Source organism: Phyllobates terribilis, unplaced genomic scaffold (assembly GCF_046119375.1).
Source record: "Phyllobates terribilis strain yellow unplaced genomic scaffold, ASM4611937v1 Scaffold_1__5_contigs__length_1240528914, whole genome shotgun sequence".
Lineage (NCBI taxonomy): Eukaryota > Metazoa > Chordata > Amphibia > Anura > Dendrobatidae > Phyllobates > Phyllobates terribilis.
In genome coordinates, this window is record NW_027362761.1 from 994,374,321 (window position 1) to 994,399,205 (window position 24,885).

Here is a 24,885-nt window from a genome sequence, read left to right on the forward strand (position 1 = left end):
GATACCAACATTAAGGCCCCTATGCAGAAACAGTAGGTGTCCATCGTTTTCCAACTGCTAATTCATGACTCTTCGGAAAGTCCCTTCCTGTTATTCCCTCTTACACATAATAATAACATAATAATTCCCTCTTACACATAATATATTAGACAGTAAACAGTTACTGGAGCAGCAGCTCAAGGGAAAAAAATGAAGTAATATTTTCCTTGCTGACACTTGCCTTGAGTCATCGGAGCGGTGCAGGGGGCGGTTACAGTCACTGATCTATGAGTGCAGCTGTATTCAGTTCCCGACATTTTTATTGACTGCCAGCTCTGTGCGCACACACTTGCTGCGCACACACTTGCTGAGTACACACACTTGCTGCGCTCACGGTATAATAGGTGGTGACTGTAATGGCTCCCTACATCATACCAATGACTGGGCGAGCAGCCCCAGCAGATATCTTGAGATTGGGCCACCTTTCTTTGTACAGGATATCAACCTTTTTTTTTTTTTTTATAACTGTAATTTTTATTAAAATTTTTCACATATTTTAGCAAACATAGAATACAGAAAAGTCATTCACATTTTCATATCAGAGAAAACACTTAGGCCTCCAACAGGCCGGCCCATTAGAGATCACTTTAAAGCTTTCAAATTCAAATATCTGATATGACATCCATTTTACTTAACAGTCCATGAAACACAAAGAAAGAAAAAAAAAAAGACAACACAGAGAGAAGGAAGGGAAAGGAAGAACGATTTAGACAAAAGATCAAGAAGCAGTTGATCATTCACTACGCTGCGCCCAATAGTAGTCCCATGGGGCCCATACTGTCTCAAACAGGTCCATCTTTGCATTAAGACTTGCGGTCAAGGACTCCATCCGCCTCACATCACAGACCCTAGCGTAGTACTCTTGTCTAGAGGGTGGTGAGTCCCTTTTCCAGCAAAGAGCAATCATGCATCTCGCTGCTGTCAACAAGTGGAGGAGCAATTTGGAAGAATGTCTACCCATTCCCCCAGGGGTCACATTGAGAAGGAAAACAGAGGGCTCTAGAGAAATCTCTGTAAATAGCACCTCCTGAACCAGTTTTCTTATTGTTTCCCAAAAGGGAACTATTTTGCTGCAGGACCAGAAAACATGTGTCAGAGTGCCGACAGATGATCCACATCTCCAGCATATACTCGGGACCTGCGGGTTCATTTTATTCAGGACATCCGGCGTGTGGTACCAATGCATTAAAATTTTATATTGGTTCTCCTTGTATAGGGTACAGATTGATGTCTTAGCTGCTTTAGATCATATTGTCTGCCATGTCTGAGGGGAAAGTCTCCTTCCCAAGAATCCCTCCCACTTAGACATATAGGGGTGCTGGAAGATGGGTCCACCCACCGGTGAATTGATTATTTTATTTATATCCGAGATCAACCCCTTGGTAGAGGGACCTCTCCTGCACAGGCTCTCAAACTCCGTGGGGATGGACACTTTATATGAGCCAAACAGGGATCTTGCAAAATACTGAATCTGTATGTACTGATAGAATTCCCGGTTAGTGATGTTAAAACTTTCTTTTAAATAATCAAACTGATGTATTACTAAGGTGTTTCTGTCCACTATATCCGCAAATCTAAACAATCCAATGATTCTTGGCTCTGAGGGAGCAAAGGCTGAAAGACAAACGATATCATCGGGGAGTGTTTAGAAGAAAGAGGAAATCTCCTCCTACAGGTGTCCCATATGTCTCTAGTGAATTGCATAGGGCCCAGTAAAGTGGTTTGGAGTTTAACAGATTTCTCAGACCACAGTAGTGAATTCGGATGAACAGGGACTATCCATAATTTTTCAATTTCTGTCCACTTATTATATGCCCAAAGGGATGACCACGAGGGAATCCTTCTCAAGTGAGCCGCCCAATAGTATTTTACCACATCCGGGACCGATAACCAACCCTGCTCCCTCCCCGAGATCAGTACCTGCTTGGAGATTCTATGCCTCCCATTATTCCATATAAACTTCATTATACAGGATTGGAGAGCCCTCAACTCCCCCATAGGAACCCCAACTGGCAGAGTTTCAAAATAGTAGTTGAGTTTAGGAATAAGGGACATTTTCACCGCCGATATACACCCCAAAAATGAGATATGAAGATTGGCCCACTTGACCATAAGACCCTTCAATTCTTTAAAAAGGGGCGGAAAATTATGAGCAAACAGGGTCCCATAGTCTGACGTTATGTTAATCCCCAGATATTTGATACTCTCTGACTTCCACTGGAATTTGTAATTCAGCTTAAGATGATCTAATTCTTCATGGGGAAGGTTTAGTGGAAGTGCCTCTGTTTTTTAGAGATATCAACCTTTTTAAAGCCTAAGGCAGCATTATTCAATTATGGTGTGTAGTTCTTAACAGGGTAAGGTAGCAATAAGACTGTTCCTTATAGTCACATGCTAGATTAGAAGGGTTCCCTAGTGCAGTAATAATTCACTTCCTTTTCATGTATGTTAAAGGGAACCTGTCATGTGCGCAACTGCTATTAACCTACAAAAATGGGGTTAATCTGCAGGTTAATAGCATTCTAAAGCCCTGCGGCCTCTGCACAGAAAGCCTGGCTACCAGTAGGAAATGATCTTTTTTCTTCCCAGCAGCCTCGAGCTTTCAGTCATACAGACGTGATGGCACGGCTTCAGTCACAGCTCCGTACATAGTGAGTGGCAGCTGTAGGTACGCCGGCTGTCAACATGTCAGGGCGTGCTTACAGCTGCCACTCACTGTGCGCCCTAATCTGATTGTGATGTATTACTTCAGTGCCGAATCACATTGAAAATCGAGTGGTTGTTTTAGTCTGTGAATAACAATCCAAAGATTGAAATGATAGGGATATGCTGTACCTGCAGAGTCAGTGACTGGGAATTGATTCATCTGTGATATACTGCAGTAACAGCATTTTTTTATTCTTCCTACAATGGGCAGTTTAATATGTTTAGGTCCTAATCCTGAAACCAATTGAGTGTCACAGTAAGTGTGATTCCTGACTAGTGAGATGGACAAGCCAAAGGATAAAAGAAAAAGCTCCACATTCCAGAAATGTAAGCACCACTGTCTACGTTACAAGGAGTGCGTGTGTAAAAGAAATGAATTATCTTACATACTTCCCTGTAGTAATAGTCCAATATTAGACGCCTACACACCAGTGAAATACTGCTGATGATTACCACCGGCTACCGTCCATTTTTTCCTAGCCAGAGAGTAATGTCTAAGTGACCTCGAGTAATGTCTAAGTGACCTCAACCTAAGGATGTGTATCAATACAGTCCTAACCGCAGAGTGTTATACACGGATTTTATGGGCAATGAGGGGTTTTGCAGTATCGAGATTCGCGACAAGTTTATTCACCGCAAATCAAATTTTGGGGAAAATTTGGCAAAGATGAAGAAATCGAATTTCAAAAGTTTCACTCATCATGTAAAGAGATCTATTTAATAATGTATGCAGTTTTTATGTGAAGCCTGGCACTGACTGCATACTTACTAAAACTATATGAACATTATCATAAATCCCATGCAGACTGCAGACATCAGTAAAATATAGAGGATCTTACTAATTACAGAGTAAAATTTTAAGTAAAGCTCCACATTTTTTTAGTAATATAAAAACTGGAAAATATAAAACAGTGTAAAAAAATACATATAAACAACAAAAAAAACCAGTCCGTTTAATGGCATCTCCAATGCCTACTTCATAATTGCAGGAACACGGCACTTACCGAGAGACATTCTGAAAACCATCTCAGTTTCTTGCTCCTCATGTTACCGGTCAGTTTGTCCACTTCTTGTTTAATATCCCGTGATACTTTCCCACATAGTAACGGCGGGGCGCCAGGCTCCATGGCGCGGTCTACCAGATGAAGAAAACAAAGATTTCTTACTAACATATAAATCATGATCCCTCCGGTAGTCAGAATTAGGATGATCACGTACCAGTGTTACCAATTATTTCTTCCCATGGACGATCTGCCAGAATATTTATTTGCAGAGGTGAAATCAATGGCGTTAGCGACCAAAGCCTCACAGTGGAATCCCGGGAACAAGAAGCCATAGTGAACGGTCGATTGGGATGGCATGTTAGACCTGACGGAAGTGATCACCGGGGGATGAAACATAGAAAACATCAAAATCTCTCAGCTGACTCAGAATAGACTTTTATTATGTCATAGTGAGATTGAGGAGATTGGACCCACCAATCCTGAGAAGTATCTGGACTTGGCCTGCACTTGAGAAGTGACCCTATGTTATTCTTAGATGACAACCTTTGCTGTTCCCCTGATGAATGTTTCTGAAGTCTTCACTGATAGCTTTATGCAATTAAATTCTTATTTGTTATGTAGTCAGCACAACCTACTGATCTGAATGATTGGCTGCAGTGGTCCTGTGCGTTGCAGTCATGACATCACTGATACATCCTATCAACAAAGACCAGAGCAGCAGAGGGGATGCAGTGCTGGACCAGGGGAAGGCTAATAAGGGAGCTTCTTACTTTAACCTAGTGGAGGCCACTAGCGAGGGAAAAGTTATTCCGAGATATCCACTTTTAGAATTTTCATAAAGATTTCATTGTAAGTTATTCCTGGAAAACTTCTTCAAAAGGATTTTCACTCTAAACACACTGTAAATTGGTAATTTATTAGTAAATCAGAGGAGAGAATTAAAATGAAAATGTAAAAAGGATGTCTTTTTTTTTAATTTCTACTTGTGCAGCCATATTGCCCTATGAATTATAGGGGCGGGTGTGTGGTCAGCTACTGACTGTAAGCCCATGTTCACACGTTCAGTATTTGGTCACTATTTTACATCAGTATGTATAAGCCAAAACCAGGAGAGGAACAATCAGAGGAAAAGTATAATAGAAATACGTCACCACTTCTGTATTTATCACCCACTCCTGGTTTTGACTAACAAATACTGATGTGAAATATTGACCGAATACTGAACGTGTGAACGTGGCCTTAATAGATCAACCATGTGTTCTCCAGTACAAGCTGAGCAGAGATGACAGAAGGTGAATGTGGATTTCCAAAGCGGCTCTCGCTTTTCTCACATTGGTCAGGCCTCGTCCTCTCACCGAATTAACCTAGTGATATGTGACATCAATGGCTCTTCTGTGACAGCCCCTCTTAAGTTCTCTGAAGCCATCCAACACTAATTTTGTATATTTAATGTATACCATCAGTTGAGTGGAATATACAAATTATTTGCTTATTCCCAGTTTAGTTTCTGTCATTTATTAAAAGAAGTTATCCCAGGCAGGGCCGATGTCAGCACCCGGCATACCCAGGCAAGTGGGGCCCAATCGCCGTCGGGGCCTGGCCGCTCCCCCAGGATCTGTGCAGGAACGCTGGCACTTCACCAGACATGGCCGTGCGCTGTGCGGCTGTGTTTGGTAGTAACGACATGGCAGGGGCGACACTGCACCTTTAATTTTGCTTGTGTGTCACCCCTGCCACGTCATTACTAGCAGACAAAGCGCGCAGCCATGTCTGGTGAGGTGCCAGCAATTAAGCAGCGCCAGCGGCCCTGCACAGATCCTGGGGGAGCGGGCAAGGCCTCGATGGCGAGTGGGCCCCCCTGATGATCCAGGGCCATGTCTGTGATGGCCATCAAAGACACGCCGGCGGCCCTGGACAGTCACATGCCTGAAGAGCTGGACGGGACACAGGCCGGGGGCAGGTGAGCGAGGCTTGTTGCCGGCTTCCCCAATCCCCATATTAAAAATATTTCGTGTGTGTGTGTGTGTGTGTGTGTGTGTGTGTGTGTGTGTGTGTGTGTGTGTGTGTGTGTGTGATTTAAATGTCTGTGTATGTGAGCGTGTATGACTGTGTATATGTATATTTATGTCCATTTTATATGTGTTTTTAAAAATTTGTGTTCAAATATGTACATATGTCTGTATGTGTATGTGCATGTCTGCGTATTGCATGTGTGCATATCTGTGTACCATGTGCATGTGTGTATGTGTGTGCATGCTTGCATGTCGTGCATGTCTGCGTACTGTGTGTGGGTGCATGTCTGCATACTGTGTGCGTGCATGTCTGTGTACTGTGTGTGTACGTGCATGTCTGCGGACTGTGTGTGCATGTCTGCGTACTGTGCGGATGTCTGCGTACTGTGTGTGCATGTCTGCATACTGTGTATGTGCATGCCTGCATACTGTGTATGTGCATGCCTGCATACTGTGTATGTGCATGTCTGCATACTGTGTGTGTGCATGTTTGCATACTGTGTGTGTGCATGCATGTCTGCGTACTGTGTGCGTGTGCATGTTTGCATACTGTGCGTGTGCATGTTTGCGTACTGTGTGTGTGCATTTCTGCATACTGTGTGTGTGCATGTCTGCGTACTGTATGTATGTGCATGTCTGCGTATACATGCGTACTGTGTGTGTATGTCTGCGTACTCTGTGTGCATACATGCGTACTATGTCTACATGTCTGCGTACTGTGTGTGTGCATTTCTGCATACTGTGTGTGTGCATGTCTGCGTACTGTATGTATGTGCATGTCTGCGTATACATGCGTACTGTGTGTGTATGTCTGCGTACTCTGTGTGCATACATGCGTACTATGTCTACATGTCTGCGTACTGTGTGGGTGCGCATGTCTGCATACTGTGTGTGTGCATGTCTGCATACTGTGTGTGTGCATGTCTGCATACTGTGTCTGTGCATGTCTGCATACTGTGTCTGTGCATGTCTGCATACTGTGTCTGTGCATGTCTGCATACTGTGTCTGTGCATGTCTGCATACTGTGTCTGTGCATGTCTGCATACTGTGTCTGTGCATGTCTGCATACTGTGTCTGTGCATGTCTGCATACTGTGTCTGTGCATGTCTGCATACTGTGTCTGTGCATGTCTGCATACTGTGTCTGTGCATGTCTGCATACTGTGTCTGTGCATGTCTGCATACTGTGTCTGTGCATGTCTGCATACTGTGTCTGTGCATGTCTGCATACTGTGTCTGTGCATGTCTGCGTACTGTGTCTGTGCATGTCTGCGTACTGTGTCTGTGCATGTCTGCGTACTGTGTCTGTGCATGTCTGCGTACTGTGTGTGCGCATGTCTGCATACTGTGTGTGCGCATGTCTGCATACTGTGTGTGCGCATGTCTGCATACTGTGTGTGCGCATGTCTGCATACTGTGTGTGCGCATGTCTGCATACTGTGTGTGCGCATGTCTGCATACTGTGTGTGCGCATGTCTGCATACTGTGTGTGCGCATGTCTGCATACTGTGTGTGCGCATGTCTGCATACTGTGTCTGTGCATGTCTGCATACTGTGTCTGTGCATGTCTGCATACTGTGTGTGCATATCTGTGTACCGTGTGTGTGCATGTCTGCGTACTGCGTGCGTGCATGCATGTCTGCCTACTGTGTGTTTGCGTGCATGTCTGCCTACTGTGTGTTTGCGTGCATGTCTGCCTACTGTGCGTTTGCGTACATGTCTGCCTACTGTGCGTGTGCGTGCATGTCTGCGTACTGTGTGTGTGCGCATGTCTGCCTACTGTGCATATGCTTACATGTCTGAGTACTGTGTGTGTATGTGCATATCTGCGTACTGTGTGCATGCATGTCGGCCTACTGTGCGTGTGCATGTCCGCCTAATGTGCGTGCATGTCTGAGTACTGTGTGTGTGCATGTCTGCGTACTGTGTGTGCGCATGTCAGCATACTGTGTGTGCGCATATCAGCATACTGTGTGTGCATATCTGTGTACCGTGTGTGTGCATGCATGTCTGCCTACTGTGCGTTTGCGTGAATGTCTGCCTACTGCGCGTTTGCGTGCATGTCTGCCTATTGTGCGTGTGCGTGCATGTCTGCGTACTGTGTGTGTGCACGTCTGCCTACTGTGTATGTGCTTACATGTCTGAGTACTGTGTGTGTATGTGCATGTCTGCGTACTGTGTGCGTGCATGTCTGCCTACTGTGCGTGTGCATATCCGCCTAATGTGCGTGCATGTCTGCGTACTGTGTGTGTGCATGTCTGCGTACTGTGTGTGCGCATGTCAGCATACTGTGTGTGCGCATGTCAGCATACTGTGTGTGTGCATGTCAGCATACTGTGTGTGTGCATGTCTGCGTACCGTGTGTGTGCATGCATGTCTGCCTACTGTGTGCTTGCGTGTATGTCTGCCTACTGTGCGTTTGCGTGAATGTCTGCCTACTGCGCGTTTGCGTGAATGTCTGCCTATTGTGCGTGTGCGTGCATGTCTGCGTACTGTGTGTGTGCACGTCTGCCTACTGTGTATGTGCTTACATGTCTGAGTACTGTGTGTGTATGTGCATGTCTGCGTACTGTGTGCGTGCATGTCTGCCTACTGTGCGTGTGCATGTCCGCCTAATGTGCGTGCATGTCTGCGTACTGTGTGTGCGCATGTCAGCATACTGTGTGTGCGCATGTCAGCATACTGTGTGTGTGCATGTCTGCGTACTGTGTGTGTGCACGTCTGCGTACTGTGTGTGTGCATGTCTGCGTACCGTGTGTGTGCATGCATGTCTGCCTACTGTGTGCTTGCGTGTATGTCTGCCTACTGTGCGTTTGCGTGAATGTCTGCCTACTGCGCGTTTGCGTGAATGTCTGCCTATTGTGCGTGTGCGTGCATGTCTGCGTACTGTGTGTGTGCACGTCTGCCTACTGTGTATGTGCTTACATGTCTGAGTACTGTGTGTGTATGTGCATGTCTGCGTACTGTGTGCGTGCATGTCTGCCTACTGTGCGTGTGCATGTCTGCCTAATGTGCGTGCGTGCATGTCTGAGTACTGTGTGTGTGCATGTCTGCCTAATGTGCGTGCGTGCATGTCTGAGTACTGTGTGTGTGCATGTCTGCCTAATGTGCGTGCGTGCATGTCTGAGTACTGTGTGTGTGCATGTCTGCCTAATGTGCGTGCGTGCATGTCTGAGTACTGTGTGTGTGCATGTCTGCCTAATGTGCGTGCGTGCATGTCTGAGTACTGTGTGTGTGCATGTCTGCGTACTGTGTGCATGTCTGAATACTGAATATGTCGGTATGTCTGCATATGTGAAGGATGAGGGGAAAGCCTTGGCCCTGTGTACTAAACCTATATTTCTCCACCGTATCTGTGCATCATGAATGGTGGTATGTGTTAAAGGGGCCTACTGAGACTCTTTTGCCCGGGGCCCACGAAAACCTGGAGCTGGCCCTGATCTCAGGATAGGTGGGGGTCTGGCTGTGGGGACCCTCTCATAGTCTGGAGAATTGGGATTCCAGAGTTCTTTGTGAATGGATTGGTAATGATCATCTCTCTCATAGACAGTGAATGAAGCAATGGTCACACCTACTAAGTAAGACTCCACTCACACAAGGCACACGGGATCCCTGTTATTATTAAAGTGGGTGTCCCCACTCTGAATATTTGTTGTTGGTAGGATAACCCTATGAACCATTATCAAGAGAATGTAAAGCCTATAAACTGTGAAAAAAAAAAAAAAAAGTAATAATGACATTTTAGCCATTTGTCACGGGTTGATTATTAAAATAGGTTGTCCACTACTTGGACAACCCCTTCTCAATCACTAGGTTTCCTCAAAGTAATATACCAGCCATACTCACCTCTGGTGCTGGAGCCTTTGGACATAACTGACATCTGGAGAGAGCGAGAGAGCAGCTCTGCCATCCTCCGCATGTCTGAATTGGCTGAAGGAGAGGGGAGTGGAGCAGTAGCTGATTGGCCACAGGAATCGAACAATGTCACGCGATCCCTGGGAGAGCCAGTGTCAATATCACTGGAATGGTGCCAGCACCGGAGCGGAGTTTAGGTGTTATTTTACTTGTGGGAAACATAGTGATTGAGAAGGGGTTGCCTGACAAGTGGACAACCCCTTTACACACAAAAATAATAAACAGAGTCAACTTACCATATACATCGGCCCCATGGTCATACACAGTGTCCAAACAAGTTCCGTCCCTGGTGTCCCATACTCGTATAGTGTAATCCCAGCTTCCGGATATTAGTAGGTATGGTATCTCTGTATTCCACATCAGTCCCCGGACTGGGGCACTGTGGCCACTGAGAACATTTATACAAGCATCTTGTGTGTAGTCCCAGATCCGTACAGTTCTGCAACAAATATTATAATGTAAGGAGTAGAGATTTTCTATTCCAAAACTATAGAATAGAGCAATGGCACCCCAATATCTTATTCAGGGTAAAGCCCCCATACACATTAGATGGCTGTTGGTGGAATGATGGTTCGGTCGATCGTTAGTCCGGCAGCTACCTAAGACGTCTCTTCTTTACACAGGAGCGCTCACTCTGCTGAGTGCTCCTGTGTCTTTTATGACTATGACCCTTCTGCAAGCGGCTTATCACCTAGAGAATAAATGGATCGGATATCGAAAGAAGGACATGCCAGATCCTTATCTCCCCTGAAATCATATGTTGGGGGCCCCCATACACATTAGACCGTCGGCGGAAACATCACTATTGGCCAAACCTGTCACTATTGCCTGGTTCGGCCAATGTTAGTCTAACGTGTATGGGAGCCTTATCACCTACATTCTATAGCTCGCAGAGAGGATATTTTTGAGATTAGGAATATAAATTTACAAGTTAAAGTGATGAAAAATAATACTAAAGCACAATACTAATTCCTAGTAGGGAGAAAACATACATGACCATATTGTCAATAAATTGTAAGTGTTTACCTACCCATCATCTGAGCCACTGCATAAAATCCCTTCTCTAAGAGGAGACCACCGCACATGGAAAACCTTGGCTGTATGTCCAGTGAAAACTTTCAGGGGCTGATCAGAGCTGGTGGCTAAGTAATACACCCGGACATTTTTGTCCTCGCAGCCAGTAGCAATCATATCTCTACAAGAAACAAAAAATGATTTTAGATATTACTCGTGCTTCTCTAAGCATCCAATATATACACTTCTATCTACTCTGTATCCCATCCTGGCCTGGGTGTATGTTCTGCTTAATGGAAATGGTCGAGCTAACAAGACCCTTTGGAGTTTACACACATTTTTTAAAGAGAATCTCACCAGGACAGACCTATGCACCTTACAACAGGGTGCAATTGCATCTTCTTAAAGCACCACTCCAGTGTGTTTTTTTTTCACTGCTGGAGTGGTGTTTAAACATAAGTCCCCTGTCACGGTCATATATTCACCCTCTGGCGTCTTGACCGTTTTTTGCCATCAGTCCGGTCCCGCGGCGCCATCTTGTGAGCACACCTTCTGACTGGCCGGAAGTCAGAAGCTATGTCACAAGCTCTCAATGCAAGTCTGAGAGCCAGAACGAGGCCAGAATGAGGCTCTCATAGACAGTGATTAGTGACCTCCACTAAACACTGGAGCAACGGGCAGGTCTCAAATTGCAGGAGACAGACGGGAGCAGCAGCGAAAGTATCAGACAGGTGGTAGTAACTTGGATTTTAAGCGCCGCTCCAGCGGCAAAATAAAAGAAAAAGTGCTTTAAAAGGAGTTTTCCAAGTGCAAAAAACATTGGCCTATCCTTAGAATAGCTCAGTATTAGATGGATGGGGGTCCCACTTTCTGCACCTCTGATGCTCAGATGCTTGAACGGGCTGCAGCACTTGTAGGAGCAGTGCAGCCTCTACATTGTATACTTTGTTTTTTATACCTGCACGCCATCTATATAATAGCACAATATCCCAAAAACAAGGACAGACGTCATTAATAGAAAACGTGCAGGTATACAGAGCAGTAAACATTGATAAATGAGCGCAGTGGCATCTTCAAATTATAAAGGGGATGGATGAGAGTCCTCAGGATGAGCTACTAACATTGTGATTGTGGAAAACCCCTTTAACATTTTCCCTCCTCCAACTTATTAAAGTAAAAGGACTCTGACAAAGTTGTCTTAGAGTGGGCCTCTTTGATACCTTCTCTTATATATTTAAAGGGACACTATCAGCACTGAATGACTGTTCAAACCAAGTACAGGTGCTTGGTGCATCACGGCGTAAACAATCATTTAACTACACCTTCTCACCTGCTTGTTTTCCTCAATCTCACCCCTCTCTTCTTTGATTGACAACTCTGGCTTCATAAGGTCAGAGAAAGGAGGAGGTAGATGGAAAACAAGGAGGTGGGAAGGTGTATATAAATGATTGTCCCCGCTGTGAAGCACCGAGTGCCTGTACTTGGTTTGAACAGTGATTCTGTGCTGACAGTCCCTTAACTCCTGACTTATTGTTATTACATTTAATAAAAGATTTCCCAGTGTAAAGAGACAAATGCATACTTTGGGGCCTCCTAAATCGCACACAGTAAGTGATGGGCCATTACAGGGGATGTATTATGGAAACATACATTACAGAACCGTACTGAGAACAGATAATACTTACTTGTTGTTCTGGCTCCAGTCACAGCCGAATACTGCCGCCGGGTGTTTGTACTTGTGCAAAACTTTACCATCGATTGTCCGGATAATACTGAAAAACCACAGCTAATAGTGACCAATTGTAATCACATTGTATCCAGTCATAGTAATATTTGCACTGGACAGAGAGCGCACCATGACCAAAACTCACCAGAATCCATCTCCGCTACAGGTGGCAATGCGCTTAGAGTCCTTGTGACTCCATGAGATGCAGAAAATACCATTTTTCCCATGCTATAAAGAAAAAAAGTACAACATGTACATCAGCTCACCTGCCGATACAAGTGAAAATTTATATATGCAGGAACATGCAGTACAGACGGTGCACACACCATGATGGGCCGCCACTGTGGTGCACCAAGGACTAGTGCATGTAACCTCACTTATGCTCTATGCATTTGGTCTCACAATGTAAATGTTTAGGCTCTTACCTCATTGAACCGAGTTATCATTTTTCCTTTCTTCACATCCCAGATAAACCCCCCATTCCTGGATGTCGCACCGGCTATGCAGTTCAGATCCCCTACACATGGTAAATGTGAGACTTAGAGCAGTGTCATAATAAAGGAAACATACTCGTCAGAGGATAAAGTATTTGTCGCCTTCTAAATGCGATTAATGTTTGTCGCACTAAGTGGTTTATGACAATAAAGGGTATTCCCAACATTTTCACCTATGCTGAGCATAGGTGATAACTTCAGATGGGTGGTGGTCTGACTGCTGAGACTCCCATCGATCCCGAGAACATGGCTCTCTAATGTACCGGCTCTGAAAGGCAGTAGGGATGCACTATTCCAACAGAACATCTCAGAGCCCCATTCTCAGCATTGGTGGAGAACCCAGAAGCTTCTCTCAGATAGATACTTCTTTCTAAACGTAATAAATAATAGCACCAAATATTGCAGAAAAATCATAAATAAATGCTTTTTGCCTCTGTTGCATGGAGGACTGGGCAGTTTTTTTAGGAGGACGAATTAGCAGAAAAGATCTAGAAGGTGTTTTAGTGTTGGTCCACATACCTGGAGCCCAGGACAGTGAATAAATAACACCTTCATTCCCTGGTGAAGTATATACAGCTGTTAATGTGTTGATATCCCAGACCTTTATTGTGCCATCAAATGAAGCTGTTGCAAGTAAATTAGGATCGTCTGGTTTGAATTTGCAGTCAAAGATAGTTTCAATGTGACCCTGTGGAGGAAAAGGGAAATCCAATGAAAATAATGCAAAAAGATACTTGTAAGACATAGTTAAAGGGGTATTCATCTATTTTAAAGCAATGTCATATTCTAATCAAACTTAAAGAGTATTCCTATCTCATAAAACAATGGTATAGGTAAGACGTGCCATCAATTGGTGGAGGTCCAACTTCTGGGACCCCAACTGATCCTGACTGAGAGCGCGAATGTGGCTTTGTTGCAGGACCCCTGCACAGCTGGTGGGAGAGGGGATGCAGCACTGGATCTATGAGGTGGACCCTTAATGGTCACAATAAGATGGGTGTTCCTGGGGTCAGACCCCCACCAATGATGAAGTAATGGCATATCCCAGCCTTACACAACTGATTTACAAAATAGGGTTACTGGGTCATCCCTCTGTGACATACAGTATAGACCAAAAGTTTGGACACACCTTCTCATTTAAAGATTTTTCTGTATTTTTATGACTATGAATATTGTACATTCACACTGAAGGCATCAAAGCTATGAATTAACACATGTGGAATTATATACTTAACAAAAAAGTGTGAAACAACTGAAAATATGTCTTATATTCTAGGTTCTTCAAAGTAGCCACCTTTTGCTTTGATGACTGCTTTGCACAGTCTTGGCATTCTCTTGATGAGCTTCAAGAGGTAGTCACCGGAAATGGTTTTCACTTCACAGGTGTGCCCTGTCAGGTTTAATAAGTGGAATTTTTTGCCTTATAAATGGGGTTGGGACCATCAGTTGTGTTGTGCAGAAGTCTGGTGGATACACAGCTGATAGTCCTACTGAATAGACTGTTAGAATTAGTATTATGGCAAGAAAAAAGCAGGTAAGTAAAGAAAAACGAGTGGCCATCATTACTTTAAGAAATAAGGTCAGTCAGTCCGAAAAATTAGGAAAACTTTGAAAGTGTCCCCAAGTGCAGTAGCAAAAACCATCAAGCGCTACAAACAAACTGGCTCACATGAGGACCTCCCCAGGAAAGGAAGACCAAGAGTCACCTCTGCTTCTGAGGCTAAGTTTATCCGAGTCACCAGCCTCAGAAATCGCAGGTTAACAGCAGCTCAGATTAGAGACCAGGTCAATGCCACACACAGTTCTAGCAGCAGACACATCTCTTCAACAACTGTTAAGAGGAGACTTTGTGCAGCAGGCCTTCATGGTAAAATAGCTGCTAGGAAACCACTGCTAAGGACAGGCAAGAAGCAGAAGAGACTTGTTTGGGCTAAAGAACACAAGGAATGGACATCAGACCAGTGGAAATTTGTGCTTTGGTCTGATGAGTCCAAATTTGAGATCTTTGGTTCCAACCACTGTGTCTTTGTGAGACGCAGAAAAGGTGAACGGATGGACTTTACATGCCTGGTTCCCACCGTGAAGCATCGAGGAGGAGGTGTGATGGTGTGGGGGTGCTTTGCTGGTGACACTGTTGGGGATTTATTCAAAATTGAAGGCATACTGAACCAGCATGGCTACCACAGCATCTTGCAGCGGCATGCTATTCCATCCGGTTTGCGTTTAGTTGGACCATCATTTATTTTTCAACAGGACAATGACCCCAAACACACCTCCAGGCTGTGTAAGGGCTATTTGACCAAGTAGGAGAGTGATGGGGTGCTACGCCAGATGACCTGGCCTCCACAGTCACCAGACCTGAACCCAATCGAGATGGTTTGGGGTGAGCTGGACCGCAGAGTGAAGGCAAAAGGGCCAACAAGTGCTAAGCATCTCTGGGAACTCCTTCAAGATTGTTGAAAGACCATTTCCGGTGGCTACCTCTTGAAGCTCATCAAGAGAATGCCAAGAGTGTGCAAAGCAGTCATCAAAGCAAAAGGTGGCTACTTTGAAGAATCTAGAATATAAGACATATTTTCAGTTGTTTCACACTTTTTTGTTAAGTATATAATTCCACATGTGTTAATTCATAGTTTTGATGCCTTCAGTGTGAATGTACAATTTTCATAGTCATGAAAATACAGAAAAATCTTTAAATGAGAAGGTGTGTCCAAACTTTTGGTCTGTACTGTATATATACAGCTGTTAATGGCTAATATCCCAGACTTTTATAGTGCCATCAAATAGGTGATATAATGATCTACTGTGATATTCAGAAACCATGTACTTAGCTGGACAAATCACTAGTACAAACAAACCAAATAAGCGAATATCCTAGTTATTCAGAGTAGCAATGAAAAAGAAAAGGCTCAAAGTGAACCTGTCATTTGATTTATGCTGCCCAAATCACAGGCAGCATGAATCTGAGCCTGACTACACGATTCCAACAGCTGGGACCAAAGCCAGAGACGAGACTATTCCAGCTTATCCCAGTCCCTCTCCTGGTGATTGACAAGTCTCTCGCTATGGGAGCGGCCTATTAATCACATGCAGTGACCCCAGGAAAAGCTGGTCGGGGGTGGCACCACACTAGTCTCATCTCTCCCTATGGTTCCCAGACAGATCTTCTAGCTATGTTCTCTATGAAACACAGAAGCATTTTAAAGGAAAAAATATACCGGGCTGCATTCGTGTGGGCAGGCTCTGATTTATGCTGTCCGTGGTTTGGGCAGCCTGAATCCAGCAACAGATTCCCTTTAAGGATTGCCCTCCTCCATCAGTTTCCCATAATGTTTTAGGAGCACAGATGAACACTTTAATTAATTTTATAGGCGGGCGGGATGTACATTTAATAATTTTCTTCCTATCGCACCATTATCGAATACCTTCATAACAAATGAGAACGACAATTTTGGATAATTACATACAGCAAATTTCTGAAATCCTATTAATGCTGTTGCAGGAATGTGTTGCCTTATTGCAGATTTTTATAATCTATACTTAAAGATAGGGATCTAAGGGGTAAGGTTTCTCCTTGTGCAGAGTGACAAGCCAGGCCAGTATGAGGAGACTTAAACGCCTTGCATGCTACACTGAGAAATTAAATATGCAAATTGACTCTTCAGAGAGGAAGAGGACTTGAACTCTAGTGTCACCTATAGGAAGTAGCAATCCTAAAAGTCAATATCGACTCTTTAACAAGCCTTGAATTTCCAAGAGGAGCATGCAAGGCATTTAAGTCTCCTCATACTGGCATGCCAGGCCTTGCTTGTCACACTCCACAAGGAGAAACCTTACCCCTTAGATCCCAGTCTTAGCCTCTCATCTACCCAAATCAGATCTCATACTTTGCACTGACGAGGGAAAATACCCCGAAACACTGAGATTCTGGTCTGGCTTTTATCCTAAGTCATATTGCAATGCTCGGTAAAGGGTCAATATTGACTTGTAGGATTGCTACTTCTAATAGGTGGCGCTAGAGTTCTAGTCCTCTTCCTCTCTGAAGAGACAATTTGCATACTTAAGGATACAATTTCTACTTTTTTTTCTGTTTCTTTCTGATCTGAAAAGGACATCTTCAGAGAAAACGTTTAATCTGATTCAGAATTTCAGAACTGGTGTAAAAGGATTATTAATTATGGAAAATAATAGGATGATACATACCAGATCTCTTAAGAAATCCCATTTCTTGGCACCCATATCATAAAGTCCCACTCCTCCATCCATGAAGCAACAGACGGCATGACCCGGAGGTAAGGAGAAGGCTTGATTCTGGGTTAGAGTGGGAGGGGGTACAGCCTCACTAGTGGATGATATATGATGGTTTTTTGTAGGGGATTGTGCTAAAAATGCTCATCAGAAAAAAACAGCATTTATGTCAGTAAAACATCAGTATACAGTAACTGTAAATTGTATTAATGCAGATAAAAAGAAATCAAAAATTAGCTATAATTCTTATTAGAGATGGGCAAATCGATTCAATGCAAATCAAATTGGTGTCAAATTTTTAGGAATTCACTGAACCCAGCATATTTGAATAATTTGCAATTTACATAGTGTGAATAGCCTAAAATGCCTGCCGCCATTTTACACATTACAGAAGATTGCAATATTAAGAGAAGGCTCATATGACCACAGACGCGACCACGCGGGCTTCCCCATGGTATAGTGCAGCCAATCAGGAGTGCCTATAATAGTCTGTATAAAAGCAGAGACATGGAATGCAGCAGCAGTTTTGTGGTGAATCTGGATAGTGGGAGGACATCACAGCTCACAATGTAGCAATAGAACTATTGAGAGAAAGTCATAAAACACTGAACAAGTTGTACAAAATGGGTGTTACAGCACAGACGTGAAGAACACTCACCATCCGTTTATCCATAGCAATATATGTGAAGGTTACTAAACCAATACTAAGAGCTTGAAAGGGGTTGTATACAGTCCTAGGAGATCTCAGAGCATTACACATGTCTTTTGAAGTTAAATTAAGACTTTGCTGTTTGCTGAGACTTTTAAGACTCTCCATTACTAAACCCTGGGCTTGATGTCAGCTGACATTACAAAGCTGGCATCAACCCCAATACTATTACCCCACTTGTCATCGCATCAGGGCAAGTGGGAAGAGGCAAGGCTAAGCGCCAGAAAGCGCCTTTTCTGGGGCAGCTGAGGGCTGATGTTCTTAGTCTGGGAGGGGGCCAATATCCATGGCCCCTTTCTTGGGCTATTAATATCAGCCTGCAGCTGTCTGACTAGCCTTTGCTGGTTATTAAAAATAGGGGGACCTCACATCATTTTTTGTGGGGTCACCGCTTGTTAATAACCAGTAAAGGCTAAGTATATAGCTGTGAGCTGATATTAATAGCCTGGGAAGCTCCATGTTTATTAACCCCTTCCCAGACTATAAACATCAGCCCCCCGCTGTCAGCTTTCCCTCAGTTGGTTAAGAAAATTAAGGGGGGCCCCATGCCATTTTTTCTTTAATTTATTTAATTATTAGCTAAATACATGTACAGTAAACTACACATGCACAGCACTAATTATATATCTCAATGACATCTTTCTATCTAGCTATTCTAGCTATCTATCTGTATATAAGATTGTTTAATTAGTTTAAAAACTAACTTGAAATGACTGAGAATTACTGTATGTAAAAGCTGATGTTAAAAACGTATTGCATACTGATTGCATACACATGTCATACGGATGCTAGGTGAGGGAAAAAACGCACACTCGCATCGCACTCACATGGCATACGGATGCTAGGTGAGACTAGGTGAAAAAAGTGCATGACGCTCACCTGACACTCTCCAACTGTTCTGGCTGAGAATCTCAGCTACTTTTTATACGCAGATGTGAGCGTACCCTCACTTTATTTTTCCATTATTGAGTTTTCCTTAAGGTGTCAGAGGTAAATTGGGATCCCGATAACTAGATTCCAGTTTACAATTACCCAACTGGTTTGGCAATCTTGAGTTTTATAAGTACTGACTCAATACATTACTGAGGCCAAGATTATTTTATTTCATTTTACCTGATGAAGGCTAATTTTATGTATCGCCGAAACGCGTTGTTTGTATAAAAATAAACTGGAATATTCCTGAAAGATTTGGAGTAAGTAATGAATCACCTGGAAACTCTTTCTTGCACTTTCCGACGAGTCTCCTGCAAGGGAGCTCGTTTTACCTGTTTTTGAGTTGCAGGCCAGCAGATCCAGACGACTACTCCACTCCCTAAAGACAGGGTTACATGCTGGATAACAAGACACCACAAAGGTGAGAGCAATTTTTAATTCTAATTCGATATTACTAAAATACTACACTTAGGCTGGGTGCCCACGTAGCGTTTTTCAAGCGTTTATGCTGCGGAATTTCCGCAGCATAAACGCTTGTGAAACGCTAGGTAATCCGCACCCCATGGTCCCCAAGGGGATTCCGCATGTTCTATGCACATGCTGCGGATTTTTCCGCAACGTTTATGCTGCGTACAAAAATCCGCAGCATGTCATTTAATTTTGCGGAAGCGCAGCGGAACTCCCGCCATTGACTTGCATTGAAACGCATAGAAACCGCGACTGTACATTTGTACAAGCGGCTTCTATGCGTCTCTATGTGCGGATGGTACCCAGTTCTGGAGGAGAGAAGACTCTCATGCAGACCTGGGTACCATTGTACCTGTAAAAAAAGAATAAAATAACAAATAAAGTTTATACTCACCTTTCCGAAGGCTTCTCTCTGAATGCCGACATCGCTTGAGGACCTGCAGTGACATCACAGTCATGTGACCGCAGGCCCTTCACCGCTCTGTCTCGCGATATGCCGGCAGCCGGGAACCAGCCAGGAAGCAGCGCTGCAGCCACGCCGGGGCCTCGGGGGTGAGTATAGCTTTATTTGTTTTAATTTTTACGGTTCACACTGTATAAATCCACGCTGTTTGCATGGATTTATACAGTGTGACCTAGTTGTCAAGCACTTTCCAAGTGATGCTATCGCCTGGAAAGCGCTTGTCAATCTGCATGCGGAAATGCATGTGAATCCGCATGTGGATCCGCATGTATTCTGCAGGAAAAACGCATGCACAATCTGCATGTACAATCTGCATGCGTTTTTTCTGCCAGGGAGATGCAGAAATGCTGCAGAAATTTTTTGCTTCATTTCTGCATTGTGGGCACATAGCCTTAGATCTGCGCCCCCCTTTCTTTTCTCCTTTTTCTTTTTTTATTCATCCATTTCATTATTTATGTCACTTAGTTTAAAATTCAGCAATAATCAGGTTTGGGGCTGTTTTTATTGCAGTTAATCCAGTATTACAGATAACATAATTATCAATGGGAATTAAAATAGGTTAATTTGGTGGAGTATAGAGCCATTTAAGGTGTCTCCTGTGCTGGTTGGGGATTCAGGTGGAAGTGGGCGGCAAGTTATGGTGGACTAATTTTAATTTAATAGAAGTTGTTACCCAATGGTGGTGAATAGGCTGAGCTTTGGGGGCCGCCTGAAGGATGTGATAATGGTAACGTCATCCAGGGGCGGCTTAGCTGTTAAGCACTGGAATGAGAATCTTTGATAGGGTCATTGCAGGCCTTGAAGTATACTCATGTGATTTTAAATAAAAGGCTACAGCCTTTTGACAACAAAAAATAACGTGTTGTGCATTTTATTGGGCTATGTAGTTTGGGTCATGTGCTAATAAATGAAGGTCCATCCTATATACAGAAGTCATGTGTTAGTTACATGTCTCACACTGGTAATGTCTCCTTTTATTTATAATAAGATCTGGAGGCGGATTCTCACTCAGGGAGATCTATGTCCGGCCCATAGATCTTAACAGCTCATTTACATATAAGAAAAATAAGGAATAAGACATCGGATTGCACATATCAAGGTATCATTTTATTCAGCTTCCTATGACCTACAAGTCCATATAGACGATTTAGGAGGGTTGATCCTAGTGACTGATTGTCTTTAATGGAGCTAAATGAGTGCCAATCAACAAGCCATATTGTTGATCAGCGCTCATTATGTGTGAAGAGGCCCTTATTTATTGGTGTTCCTCCATGGAAGTCACATTTTTTGGTAATACAATAATTTGTTCTACATTTAGTCTTTTCTTCATTCACCTCTACCGGATAACACAATGAATTCAATGAAAAACGTTCTAGAAATACAGAGATTCTTTCTGTACTCACTTTTCTTCTTTGGAGGAGAGTTGAGGACATGTAATGCGTGGAAGCCAGTTTTCTTCAATTTAAAGTTATCTATTGGTGTTGTCTTTGAGACATTCCATACCCGTAAGACACCAACCTGGGAATCTGAGCATAATGTCACAATTTTATACCACAGTCCTTGTATATATCAAAAACAGCACATACAGTATGTGTGAGATTACTACAGACATTTTGGACAATAATGCAGTATAATCATGAATAGCTACATAGCAACGCTACATCATACACTTCTTTATATAGCATCAGCAGTAATGGTTAATAATAACAACAGACATTTAATTATTACTTCTATGGTGAAATAATGAGCAAATTTATATAATTGTAATATAATAATAATAAAAAAAAGAAAATGCTAAACATGGCAGAATTGGTTGGAAAAGAAGAAAGATGGGACTGGGCAGCCAAGGGTCGTGTCTTTCTGTTACACAAGGTATGTTCTGGGTTATGGTGGTGAGAACCAGCCCCAGATGACAAGCCTTATTGAAGGTTTTTTTAATTCTTGTCCCATTTTTATTGAATATATTATTAAGTAGATTTTTACATTTCTATGCTTATTTCCCCTAGAAGCTCTGCATGCCCTGAGTAAATGTTATATCAGTAACTTTTTCCCATTACCAAGGTTGTAATTGCAGTAAAGTGAATACAAGACAGATTTTTCTTATTATTAGGAGGTCCGCTTCTCATGATGAACTCCAGGATATAAAGAAGTTAGTCTGAATGTCTGGTTGTTAATTGATTAAAGCAACAAGGGATGATCAATAGCTTACAGGTATCAAAAGATTTTCTATATCTGCTGTAGCCTGAAGTAAAGCCTTAAAACTTTACTTTCATTCCCCCAGAAATATTTTGCATATAGTTTTGTAAAGGCAAATGCAGACAGCCATAGAAATGCTCCAAGAACACTCAGATTTAGGTTCTACAAAATCATCTTGATGAAAATCTTGTGCTTTGATTACAAAGTGACCAGAATAAGGTCGGGGTCCGACGAGTGTATGAAAAATTGTTTGATTTTCATCCAGAACTTGGACAATTTTCATCTGTGCGTCCGTATGTTACATCCAAGTGCCATCAGTATGACAACCATACTTATACATCAACAATAAACTATGTAGATCAGGGGTCTCAAACACGCGGCCCGCGGGCCGCATGCGGCCCCTGAGGCTGCTTTATGCGGCCCGCAGGCACAGACCCCTTGACGATCCCGACCTGGTCCAGAAGGAGCCGCCGACAACAGCGCTGCATTGCCGCACAGAGACTGTTTCCCAGCACTGCATTTCCAATGCCAGCCGCTGGCCAATCAGAGGCCAGCAGCTGATATCTGCGTGTCGGCGCAGCGAGTATGACGTCATTGCCATATGCAGATGTCAGCTGCTGGCCTCTGATTGGCCGGCGGCTGACATTGAAAATGCTGTGCTGGGAGACGGTCTCTGTGCGGCAATGCAGCGCTGCTGTCGGCGGCTCATCCTGGACCAGGTCGGGATCGTCAAGGGGTCGGACTCTGTGGTGCCTGCGGGCCACATCTGCAGGAAGGCCGCCGAGGGAACGGAGGACAGGTGAGAATCATCTTTTTTTTTTTTTTATGTGTGTGAAGAACAGCACAGGGGGCACAGAGCCACAACATGGGGACCTGGATGGGGCACAGAGCCACAAGAGGGGACCTGGATGGGGCACATAGCCACAAGAGGGGACCTGGATGGGGCACATAGCCACAAGAGGGGACCTGGATGGGGCACATAGCCACAAGAGGGGACCTGGATGGGGCACATAGCCACAAGATGGGGACCTGGATGGGGCACATAGCCACAGGATGGGGACCTGGATGGGGCACATAGCCACAGGATGGGGACCTGGATGGGGCACAGAGCCACAAGAGGGGACCTGGATGGGGCACATAGCCACAAGAGGGGACCTGGATGGGGCACATAGCCACAAGAGGGGACCTGGATGGGGCACATAGCCACAAGAGGGGACCTGGATGGGGCACATAGCCACAAGATGGGGACCTGGATGGGGCACATAGCCACAGGATGGGGACCTGGATGGGGCACATAGCCACAGGATGGGGACCTGGATGGGGCACATAGCCACAAGAGGGGACCTGGATGGGGCACATAGCCACAAGAGGGGACCTGGATGGGGCACATAGCCACAGGATGGGGACCTGGATGGGGCACATAGCCACAGGATGGGGACCTGGATGGGGCACATAGCCACAAGAGGGGACCTGGATGGAGCACATAGCCACAGGATGGGGACCTGGATGGGGCACATAGCCACAGGATGGGGACCTGGATGGGGCACATAGCCACAGGATGGGGACCTGGATGGGGCACATAGCCACAGCATGGGGACCTGGATGGGGCACATAGCCACAGCATGGGGACCTGGATGGGGCACATAGCCACAGCATGGGGACCTGGATGGGGCACATAGCCACAGCATGGGGACCTGGATGGGGCACATAGCCACAAGATGGGGACCTGGATGGGGCACATAGCCACAAGATGGGGACCTGGATGGGGCACATAGCCACAAGATGGGGACCTGGATGGGGCACATAGCCACAAGATGGGGATCTGGATGGGGCACATAGCCACAAGATGGGGATCTGGATGGGGCACATAGCCACAAGATGGGGACCTGGATGGGGCACATAGCCACAAGATGGGGACCTGGATGGGGCACATAGCCACAAGATGGGGACCTGGATGGGGCACATAGCCACAGGATGGGGACCTGGATGGGGCACATAGCCACAGGATGGGGACCTGGATGGGGCACATAGCCACAAGATGGGGACCTGGATGGGGCACATAGCCACAAGATGGGGACCTGGATGGGGCACATAGCCACAAGATGGGGACCTGGATGGGGCACATAGCCACAAGATGGGGACCTGGATGGGGCACATAGCCACAAGATGGGGACCTGGATGGGGCACATAGCCACAAGATGGGGACTTGGATGGGGAACATTACTACAAGATGTTTGCCATTATTACTATATGATGCTAATTGTAAGACAATATTACTGTATGTGGCCAATTGGGGGAAACAAAATTGTAAAAATCAAAAAAATAAAAATAAAGCCTGAAAAAATATTGGGCACTAAAAATGCTGTTTTATATGTAAACTAAAGTAAACACAAAAAAGTGCACGTTTATTATCGCCACATCCATAACGACCCAAGCTATAAAAAAATAAACACGGAAAAAATGTTCAAAAGGTGTATACAAAAAAAAATGGTATCACTAAAAATGTCACATTGAACAAAGAATGCGGCCCCCCAAATTCAAATTTTTTCCATGTGCGGCCCATATACCCAGCCGAGTTTGAGACCCCTGATGTAGATGATCAAATACACTTTCCTAGGTTAATAATGGCAATGTATCTGTAAATATCGCATGCTACACAAATATGGCATCAGATTTTTTTTGCACACTCATAGACTTGAATGGACAAGTTTCATCCGATATACAGAAGAGATTAGTGCATGCTGCAATTTTTTTCACATGGATACTCGGTCCCAGAAGATTTATATTCCATGCATAAAAAATTCTGTCCAATGTGATTATGTGAGCCATTAATCCACTGTGGAAGCCAGATTTTGATGCAACTGCAGGGCAGGAGTCACTATTTCTGTTCCTCTGAATAACTACGATTTAGTAATACATTTCCCCTGTAGTGGGCGCTACGGTAAAAATAACCAATAC

General features: G+C 44.2%; 1 protein-coding gene across 8 annotated transcripts in view; it reads right to left on the reverse strand.

Annotated features, from left to right (window-relative positions):
* WDR17 (WD repeat domain 17) overlaps positions 1-24,885 on the reverse strand; it is a 166,199-nt gene that overhangs the window by 44,075 nt on the left and 97,239 nt on the right. For 7 of the 8 annotated variants that reach the window (XM_073643767.1, XM_073643745.1, XM_073643736.1 and 4 more), the window contains 10 exons: positions 21,135-21,257; positions 17,114-17,301; positions 13,430-13,598; positions 12,842-12,933; positions 12,562-12,644; positions 12,376-12,462; positions 10,707-10,871; positions 9,913-10,115; positions 3,964-4,113; positions 3,750-3,880 (listed from right to left, as the gene is read on the reverse strand). In XM_073643767.1, coding sequence (XP_073499868.1) covers positions 3,750-3,880; positions 3,964-4,113; positions 9,913-10,115; positions 10,707-10,871; positions 12,376-12,462; positions 12,562-12,644; positions 12,842-12,933; positions 13,430-13,598; positions 17,114-17,301; positions 21,135-21,257 — 1,391 coding nt within the window. The remainder of the gene's footprint in view (positions 1-3,749; positions 3,881-3,963; positions 4,114-9,912; positions 10,116-10,706; positions 10,872-12,375; positions 12,463-12,561; positions 12,645-12,841; positions 12,934-13,429; positions 13,599-17,113; positions 17,302-21,134; positions 21,258-24,885) is intronic. The other variant, XM_073643718.1, reaches the window with a different exon arrangement.